This window comes from Pteropus alecto, unplaced genomic scaffold (assembly GCF_000325575.1).
Source record: "Pteropus alecto unplaced genomic scaffold, ASM32557v1 scaffold137, whole genome shotgun sequence".
Classification (NCBI taxonomy): domain Eukaryota; kingdom Metazoa; phylum Chordata; class Mammalia; order Chiroptera; family Pteropodidae; genus Pteropus; species Pteropus alecto.
Window position 1 is genome coordinate 2,091,955 of NW_006440135.1, and position 10,114 is coordinate 2,102,068.

Here is a 10,114-nt window from a genome sequence, read left to right on the forward strand (position 1 = left end):
CTGCGTGTCGACCACCACCAGCGTCTCCACGTGCAGCTCCTCATTCCTGCGGGGCTTTAGGACAGCGCGCTTGCTGCGCGGGCCGGGCTGGTACTCGTCGGGCAAGACGAACAGGTCCTCCGCGGGGGGCTTGGGCATGTCTACGGCGAGCAAGCGAGAGCAAACTCACCACCCAGACCGGCCCTGGGACCCCGGACGGCGAAACGAAATTTCAAAAGGAACGTTCGTGACACGAGCCGGAGAACCCTTAACTCTGCGACGCGCACCTTGTGTTAAGGCGAAACAGACATTTAAGAAAAGTCCACGCAGTCCGGTGTCACGGAAATCGCCGCGAGAATCACCTGCGCGGAATGTCGTCCTGATCTACAACGGGAGAGGGTCGTTTGGGTCGAAGGACTAGCCAGCCTCCGGAAGCACAACGTCCAAGGACTGGAGCCCAAGGCTTCGTGGCACCAACTCGCCAAAGAGTATGACAAAGCGACCAACGGTGCTGTCGCACGTGACAGCGCTGGCTTTCGCCGGTCCCTGATTCGCAGACTGGGAGGGACCTGGCAGGTCGCGAAGCTGGTCCCACGTCTGCAGCACGACCGGTTCGTCTGCAGCGGTCGAGGCGGTTTCACTGACTGCTCTGGACGCGTGCCCCTCGCCGCAGAGCCGGCTTTCCTAGAAAGCACCATAAATCCTGACCTAATCTAATTAGAAGACAAAACACACTCCGTCCCCTTGAAGCAAGCCTTTTAAAAATAGTTCTGGCGTTTATCATCAGTAAGTTTTAACTTCGTTAAAAGCGTTCTGGTTTAGTGATGCCTCAGAGGAGGCGGTGAGCAGTGCTGTAGGTGGAAACAGACTTCGAAACGCCCACCTTATTTACATCCCAAGACTGTTCCATCCCTACTTACGGACCACGCTGCTCGAAGATGCTATTTCATTTGACTGGCGCCCACGCCAAATGCATTTTCTCTCTCTTTGCTAAAATACCCCCACTCTTAAATGTTCCTTTTGGAGGAGAGTAGCTGCCCAGCTAACGTTTGGTAAGTACACACTATGCACCGTCACACTGATGTAATTCGCACAGACGTGACTCTGCCCTAAGAGCTGTCTCTTTGTGACTTATTCGGTCTCCACACCCACCCTGCGTAGGGACGAGGCCGTGGGGACTCAGGTGGGAACGGAACCTGCTCGCGGTCCCCGCCTCGAAAGGGCTGGACATGGTGTGTGGTGCCAGGACTTTGGCCGCAACCTCCACCGGCAGACACATGTGCGTAAGAGGACAGCGACACGGCACGGGGCACGGCGTCTGCTCGGGCCCCGTCCACGGGAACGGGCAGAAGCTCCGGGGCGGGCCCCTCACTGGCGGGGGCTCTGACACTGCAAACCACTGGCTCTTCAATCTGGCAACTACAGCTTCTTCCTTAAATCTCAGTTCCAGCTCCAAACCCATCGGCAGCGCCTGCGGCCAGGAGCAGCGATGATTCCTGAGCCTGAGCTTGATGGTCACTACTGACTTCAAGCAAATCGGTGGACCTTTGTTTGCGTTTTCTACAGAATATGCAAAAATTCCCTCGTTTTCTGACCCAGAGACTCTCATGGGGAGAACTCGGTCCCTCTGTCACCGAACCTGAAGGCCAGGATTCCCCCAGGGCGTCCAACATGGAAATACTCATGCACAAACAGCGGGGTCCTGAGAGGTGAGTGCTTTGGCCTGGAGGTAATGAGTGTTGATTCTGCTAGTCACGTGGCCCCCAACCACCCAGGGACCCAGGGGAACAGAACCGCCACGTGCCTCACAGGGAGGACACAGAAGTAGCGGGCAAAGCGAACGGTACCACATCGATACTAATGTTTCCACTGGCAAGCGGCAATCTATGGCCTTTTCTCTTTAGTTTTATTATAAAAACAACAGCTACCTTTTTTCTCATTTTCCAAATACAAAACTTACTGTACACTTCAGTTGTCCTTTTTAAATAACTTCCTCCCATCAACCATCCCGAGGGCTGAGACCTAGAACACCTGTGCAGGTAACGCACACATGCACACACTCACACACGCGCACACGTGAGCACACGCAGCCACACTTAACACAATAGATTTACTGCCCAGCATGCACAGCCGTGCCTGAGCTGTCCCCGGCCTGAATGACTCCGATCACTGCCAGGGAAGGATGAAAGGGTTCTATTTATTTCTGAGACGTCAGAACTGCTGGGTGTCCTCAGGGCTATGCGACATTTGCCTCAGACCTGTCATGGCCTGTTGATAAAGGCTTGGTGATAAACTGTAGGTAAATTATGTCATGCATAGACTACCTTTTGATGTGGCAGGTCAAGCATATAACTATGTGTGGAGATAAATTACTTCGGCAGGAAAACTATGTGGGCTTTAATAAATCTCGACCTCGAAAATATAGAATTACTGCGTAGACATGCCAGAGCGCCTTTGAAGATGGGCGGTGTGTCATTTAATCTGTTCAGGGAACAGATCATTAAAAAAACGAAAACATCGACCATAATCTGTCCATCCATCACGGAGTTTTATACTGAACATACAGACAATGGGCATTCCTTGAAATCATCACTTGAATTCAGCCAGGCCAGTCAATCAATGTCACCTTGGGGGTGACATTGAAAGAGAAATATCCATCGGCTTACGTAAACGTCAGAATCGTCAAAGACACAAAGAGACGTGCCCTTACGTACATTTTTTGCGTCTTCCACAGAAATGCTGCTTCTGCGGGCGCCTGGGGTTCCAGCCGCCGTGCGGGTGTCGTTTCTCGTGGTAGAAAACGTGGCTCTTCTCCAGCTCTCGCTGCCTCTGGACCATCACCGCCTGGCGTCCCGCCGGGGCCCGCGGTTCTGCGGACCTCTTGTACAGGATGTGAGAGGGACGGCCGCCCCCGGCAGAGTCGCCCAGCTCCTCCGCTAGGTGTGAAGGCAGTGGCTTTAAGAAGTAATCCGCCTCTTGCGTTCGTATCATACCCGACTGCAGAAACGGGAGGAAGGAAGCAAACGCGGTTACATTTCCGACTGGAGGCGCGGCCAGCAGTGCAAGCGTTACCCGCCCGTGTCTGCTGGCGAGCACGCCGCGTCCTCCGGTGAGAGTTCACGTTCAAGCGTTCGCACGCCCGGGGAGAGAGTGACACACGGGAAAGGCCCGAGTCTGCGCTCGTCCCGTCTGCGCCCTTTTGGGAAGGCGTGTCGGGATGGCCCACGCCTCGACTCCAGCGACAGAGAGAGAGCACACGACACACCAACGGCGGTTAACTTAGACCGAAGAACGGGGAGGAAGGCACACCTGTACCACCTGTCGCAGGTGCGCCTGCGACTCGGAGCCCTGGCGTGAGTCTCGCCGTGGTCTGAGTCTCGCTCGGTCGGGACGCAGCGTGCATCCGCAACCCCCAGAGGAGCTGCGCGTCGGGCTGGGCTGTCCGGCGTGAGCTGGTCCTTGTGCGCTGCACGCCGGCGGGCACGAAGAAGCCCTTCCCAGGTCTTGGGAAAGGGCAGACACAAGTCGTGGGAACAGCAGGGTTGGGGCTGGGGGATTTAAAAGGGGAGGCCAGGCTTGCTGTACATGCAGAGATTCAGCACCGTCCCGGGGTTCCCACGGGGCGGGAGAGGGGGACCTGGTAAATGATCTAGGGAGCCAGCAGCAGCACCGTGGGGGGCAGGCCTCCGGCACCATGGAGGGGGGGCGGCCTCCGGGGCCCACATTCCAGCCCCAGCGGACAGGGAAACACTTGGGGGTTTCGCTCTGGGTCATGTGGAGGCGGTGGCCTCTCGCTCCAGGCCCCACGCAAGCGGCCTGGGAAGCTTTCTGGCCTGGCCTCCGAGAACTCTAGCGGCTGGAGGAGAACACGGCCGCTCTCTGCAGTTTGCGGTCGTAGGAAGGAGCGGAAAGCCCGGGGCTGAACCGACGGCTGCGGCCGGCTGCGTTTCATTCGTCCTCTTTGCATTTAATCCGGCCCAGGGGTCGCGTGATCCGCCATCGCTGTGTCTGGCCCAGTGAAATACCACGACGCCAAGCCCTTCCACACTATTCTGAGTAGTTCGAGTGTTAAACAAAATCATTTTTTGCTTTACAAAACCTTTTCTGACACACTAACAATTCCGTGCTTAGCAGACCACAGGCCTGGGTTCTCTAGCACCTGCTACTCAGCACGCACCCCAGCGCTTATCGGCCAGTTCTGGGCCATCATCTGTGTGACCCTGGACGATACGCTCAGCCTCTCTGTGCTGATTTGTCATCTGGGCAGGGGACAGAAGGACAGCCACTTGCCACGAGTCACCATAACGTATTGTAAGCGCATGACTTACAGTAAACAGGCAAAGGAGATCATGCTGAATTGACAAAGCAATGGGTGCGAAGCATCAGACGCCACCCTGATAATCCAGGGGCTGGGGGTTTTCTCGGATGTGATCCCTCCGAAGCCCAGTGTCGATGCACTCGAGACCACGGTCGCCCCAAACGCGTCTTTGCTTCTGGCCTGATGCCTTCCCTTATACACTCTTCCTGGCTTTCTCGCCTGAAGCACCTGTGCTCGGTGACAGCTGTTTCTCAGGTTCAAAGCTACATTCTGGGTGGCTGGGGTCGAGAGGACCAGATCCTCGGGCCAGAGCGAACCGTCGTAGCTGGTGGATTTCTAAATTTTTATTAAGTAGTTAAACATTGTACTCATTTAATGTATAATTTAGTCTGAGTTACGATATCATATCATATTTAAATCATCCCCAAATCCATTAAACACATAGAACTTAGCAACTTATAAGTCCTATTTGGACATCCCTTGATAATCAATAGATAATGAAAAATAGCAAAAATAAGTTACTCCATTATCTTGCTGGATGAGTTTGCAAATTTATTTAAAAGGTAGGCAAATCACGGAAGTTTAATGTTTTCTTCTTATCAAGGTTTTGCTGTGCTGAATCAAGAACATTTATTTGGAAACTCATAAAATGTCTAGCGTCCACCTGCCCACAGTAAACACCAGGATGTCAGTGGAGTGGATTATTAATTGGGCTTCAGCAAAGACTAGTATCCCCAGGCTTCGCACAGGAGCTCTCCCAGGGCCTGCATCTCGTGGCTCGTTCTGTACATCATTTTACACCGGGAAGCCCACCAGACACTCGTGGTGCGTTCAGAAGGAAGTGGAGAACGTGTGCCATGTACATGCTGGGAAAATACTGTTTCTGAGCAACATAAGTAAAGCAAATGTTGAATATTGAAAGTAGGGTGTTTACTGCATTACGTGTGTCATTATTCAAATGAAAAGTTGGTAGGTTTCTATTAACGTATATGTATTTATAGAAACTGTCTACGAAAGTTGCACGAATCAAAAAATAAAATGGAAATTAGGAAGGAACTGATAAATGCCCAACCATGGCGACTGTTTGTCCCGCGATGTAACAGATCCCCACTGAACCGGTTCCAAGCTTGTCTCAGGTGACACCGTGAGCGCTTTTCAAGACAGCTGGCTGTCGGTCAACACCGTGAAAACCTGATCAGGCTCATTTAGAGAAACAGGCCTTTCGATTCCCTTTTAATTCCATTTTATACTCTTTTCCTTTGCCTTTTCTCCAAAAGTGTGATTGGTTTGGGGAATATTCTACTCATCCTAGTCTTGTTAGTGATGTCTCATCAACACGAGACGATTTCAATGCTTACGGAACTGTCGTAACCTGCTTTTTAGTTCCTTATGGCCTCGGGGTCGACCATGAACCTGATCTGTGGACAGCCCATCACTTGCTAAGTGCCCGAGATCTTGATGTGAGTCTTGATGCATGATCATTCGTGAGGCTTTGAAAATCAAAATCAGCCAAAGTGTCTAAGAAGCTTAACCAACCAAAAGGTCCCCCTTCCCCAGAGGCTGCGTCTGATTCCTGTTACTCCCGTCTCTGGGCGCTTGGCTTGGGCGCTGGGCTTCCTCAACCCTCCTGTCTTCAAGGACAGCTGGGGATGATGTGCTGGTCTCAGCAATCACCCATCATCCCAATCCAAAATCAGTCAGGGCTTCAACGTTCAGTCATTTGCTCAGGTCCAAACCTGGTCCCAGGTCACATTGCTGTTGCTCGTTGAGTTTCAAAAGGCTAACGTTTTGACACCTGACCCATAGAAAAGGTTTCTCATCCAAGTTAAACACTGTATCTTATTCATTATGATGTCATTCACGTCATCGTCACCTGTCAAAGAGGACCGTGTCCAGGCTTCTCACATACTTGGTTCCGCCTCAGGGCTATGAGGTCAGATCTGTCACACCTGTTGCCACCTGGCGGGGGTGGGGTGGGCAGGTGGAGTACAGGAAAGGCAGGTGGGGCTGGAGGCAAGGGAAGCAGGATTGTGAAAGGGTCAGTATGAGGCTGGCTGGGGAGTTGACACCCAAGGGTGTGTCTTCCAGGAGCTGGCTTTTTCTGGGCCTTTTTCCATGTGCATGACTTAGACTCAGCCTCTTTGTTAAATGCTGCCTGGATCTTGTGCCCTGGGCAGACCGGGCCAGCGTAGCGACTAGTGGAGAAGAATAAGCCCGACGTGGGCGAAGCGCCAGTGCTGGGACCGTGTCACCATCGGCCACGCTCGGACCAGGGCCACGATGTAGGGACTAGCAGCTGCCTGTTTGTAGGGAAGGAGAGCGCGGCTGGAACACCCACACGTCCATCGGCTGCTGAGTGGCACCTGAACGTGGCACCTGCTCACGATGGAACGCCAATCCGCAGCAACGGCCGTGCGCACGACGCGCTCGTGAACGTGCCTCGACGCAAAGCGCCACGACGAGCGAAAGACGCCGGAAGCAGAGGCCTCGCGTCGCATGGTTTCGATTCTACCAAACGCCCCGAAAAGGCGAAGCACCAGAGGCCGGAAGCGGAGCGTGGTCTCGGGCCAGGGCGGGGAGCAGGGGGGCTGCCGCTGGGAGGCGGGGCGGTGGCGACGGTCTGAACACGGATCGTGCGATGGCCACACAACCGAACACTTACGAAAACGTCACTGGATCGTGCGCCGAAATTGGTGAGCTTCGCTACGTAAATGACACGTCAATGAAGCATTAAGAGGTGAAGCAGAGGCTCTGGGGACAAGAACACGCAGCCAGGACACGGCCAGGTCACCAGGCTTCCCGCGCCCGCCCCCTCCACGCCGTGATGCCTCCTGGGACGCAGTCACTGGGAGACGCGCCCTTGGAAACCACGGCCCGACGAACATCGCGGCATCAAGTCCAAGGCCAGCCGAAGGTCGAGAGAGCACAGAGGTGAATGACAAGGCCAGCTGGGCGTTGTTTGTGGAGTCTGCCGCCCTCCGAACATCCAGCCAGGATTCTCAAAACCTTCTCTCCTGAGAACCGTCTGCGCAGCTCAGAGGTCCATCCCCTCCCCCCGCTCCCCCAGGTGACCTGACTCAGCAGGTCTGGGGGGAAGTGGTTTTGTGACAACGTGTTGCTTTAATAAGTTTCACAAAGGCAGTGCCGAGGCACGCCCAGGGCGTGTGTCCCTGAGGACCATGGGACCGACACCCTGCGTCCTCCCGCTTCCCGGCCCTGAGCCCAGGACGCAGGACAGACACGGCCCGCTGGTTTGTCAACATCTAGCGCACCTTGGCTGGACTTGCGAGGGCGCCATTAGACTTGGCATAAAGCCTGTTATAATTAAGTTTCCTTATTTTCGAACAGTGGAATGGTGACTTTAGACACTAATATTTTCTGATGGTAAATGAATAAATATCAAAACTATGCAAAGTACAACTCTCCATTAAGTTCGCTGGACCAGACCGAAAATTGGGCCAAATATTGGCTTTTCTAGCATAGGGCCTGAAAATGGTCGTTTATACCGACCTTGTGTGGGCTACATATGACCTTCTAGGCAGTTCCTTTAAACACTGTTACCCTGGATACCAGATCTGAGAACTCACCAATCCCAGCGGAGGTTACATATGACAGGTAAACGCTCGTGTGCTTGTCGGAGACCCGAGGGGACTGTGAAGGTGTCACCTGTCCAGTTTCCAGGCTGCCAGCTCACACTGGGTAACCAGTACACAGCGTGGCACATTCACAGTGGTTCTTTTCAGGATGCCTTCCGAATGAGAGTTTGCCAAGAATCTATGAGGCAAATACCATCTTCTCCATATGGCACAATTAGTCCATGAGAATCAAGGAGGTTCTAAATCATGGCGTCACAAGGGGACCGCTCACTCCAGAAAACGTGGGCAGGGCCATCGCTTCCAGAGGAACAGAAAATGAAGCAAACCAAGAAAACAAAACCACAATACGTAAGCAGGTGTGTTCCGCTGCGTGACTCACGGCTAGTTTCTCTGAGCCACCACGTGGCAGTCAGCTGCCACCTTTGCACCCAGTGAGGAAATGACTCCGTCGCCCTGGGGCTCAGGGACAGCAGCTCCTGATAAGCTCGGGCTCGGCTTCGACCTCCTCTCCTGTGACCCTGAGTGGCAAACAGCCAGGGGACCCACGCCCATGCACTGTCCCGTGCTGACTGCTGCGCTGCTAACTGTCCCCTGTGTGGCTTCTAATTTCAGTTCTCTCAACCAGCAAATATCCCAAAGCGTGGAGGGCGGATGCCGACCAAATTTCTCGCATAACCGTCTGCGCTCGGTAAGTGTCTGTCGACTTTGCTTCTGGTCCTGCCGGAGCCAGCACCTTCTGTAAGAGCTCGGCGGAGGGTCTAGGGACCCACGGTTCAGTCTGCCCGGCACACGCTGCGGAATTTTTGGTACATTTTTTAGGACAGGTTTAGCCTCAGAGTTTCTCAAACGGACTGTCTCTAACTCTTCCCTTGGGACAAGGAAACGAAACCTCAGGGGGAGGGAGGGGATCCCCAACTGCCTTAAACACTGTGTTATCCAGTGACCCCGTGACGGCCGTCAGCCCATCGGCCCCTGGCATTTTCATACACACAAACGGTGACCGCAGAAGCCTGAGCCTCGGCCCCCAAGGAACCCGCTCAGCTGCAGGTTGCAGCCAGCGCGCTGGAGCCCGTGGCCATGTCCCATGTGGGCACTGAAATCCCACATCGAGCTCTGCAGAAACGTGAGATATTCCTTAAGTGTTCTGAGTAACGTGCAGGTAAGCGCCTGAAACTCCGCAGGTGGCCAACGGACAAGAACTCAATTTCCCCGGTCAGATCAAAGACCTGGTATTTACAGCGACGTTATTCGTGCTCGGCTACCTCTCCCCATAAACTCAGCAGATGGAAAAGATTCTGCAGGGGAGTGTTTCGAAATCCGTGTGTGTGAGTAGTTGTGAGCTTGCGTGTGTAGCTCATTGGCATGAACGATTCCTGACCGATTATAAATTTTCTTTACGAAGGAAATAAAAAAGGACCGATTCTCTCAGTCACTTCTACGCCGATTGCCCTCGGCCCCGGCGAGGCTGCGACCCCAGCACTCCCCGAGGTCTGCCTGCTGCCGACTCTCCACGTGCCTTCGGACTCAGCCACACGACGGAAAAACGATGCCGTTAGAAACATTGTGTCCGCAAGAAAGGCACAGCGTCTGCTACTGAGGACTGGGCTGAATGAGGGGACCCAGCCCATGTTTGATTGGGAATTTCTGTGGCCTTGATTAGTTTTGGATGAAAAAAATGCTTTAAACAGAGGCTGTGTGTCTGTCTGTCTTTCTGGCCTTTTATCATTCAATTATGTAATCATGTGAGCTGATACCCTCTAGAGCTATAAACATAGAGCTAGAAAAGCCCCCACCCCCAATTTTCTGCAGGAATCTTGGCTTTCCGAATGAAGTTGCACAGAATTATTGCACAGTTGTCCCATCAAAGCGACAAAAGCAAAGCTTTTGCACATCTGAGCTCCTCTTCCGCTGACAAGATCCGACGTTGCCCAACCAGTCGACTTGACTCCGCGGGTACGGACGGAGGACGCAGCTGCCAGGACCCGTGGGTGCTGCATGGAAGATGCGTCGTTCATTCTGAGATCCAGCGGGTGTGGCCGGGAATCTGGGCTTGGTCCGTTTGTTAGACGGGAGCTTCTGGCAGCTAACCGAATCCCTTATCCTCATTCCTCTTACCCAAAATGGGCACGGAAACTCTTCTTGTGTCGTTAATAGAATAAAATGCAATAGTAAAGCACACGGTAAATCTGCTTGCAAGAGCGCCTGGCCTGGCGTATAGCCA

General features: G+C 53.5%; 1 protein-coding gene across 1 annotated transcript in view; it reads right to left on the reverse strand.

The window, feature by feature from the left end:
* ADAMTS16 (ADAM metallopeptidase with thrombospondin type 1 motif 16) overlaps positions 1 to 10,114 on the reverse strand; it is a 106,662-nt gene that overhangs the window by 81,005 nt on the left and 15,543 nt on the right. The window contains exons 4-5 of the mRNA XM_025050503.1: positions 2,694 to 2,976; positions 6 to 140 (exon numbers count right to left, since the gene is read on the reverse strand). Coding sequence (XP_024906271.1) covers positions 6 to 140; positions 2,694 to 2,976 — 418 coding nt within the window. The remainder of the gene's footprint in view (positions 1 to 5; positions 141 to 2,693; positions 2,977 to 10,114) is intronic.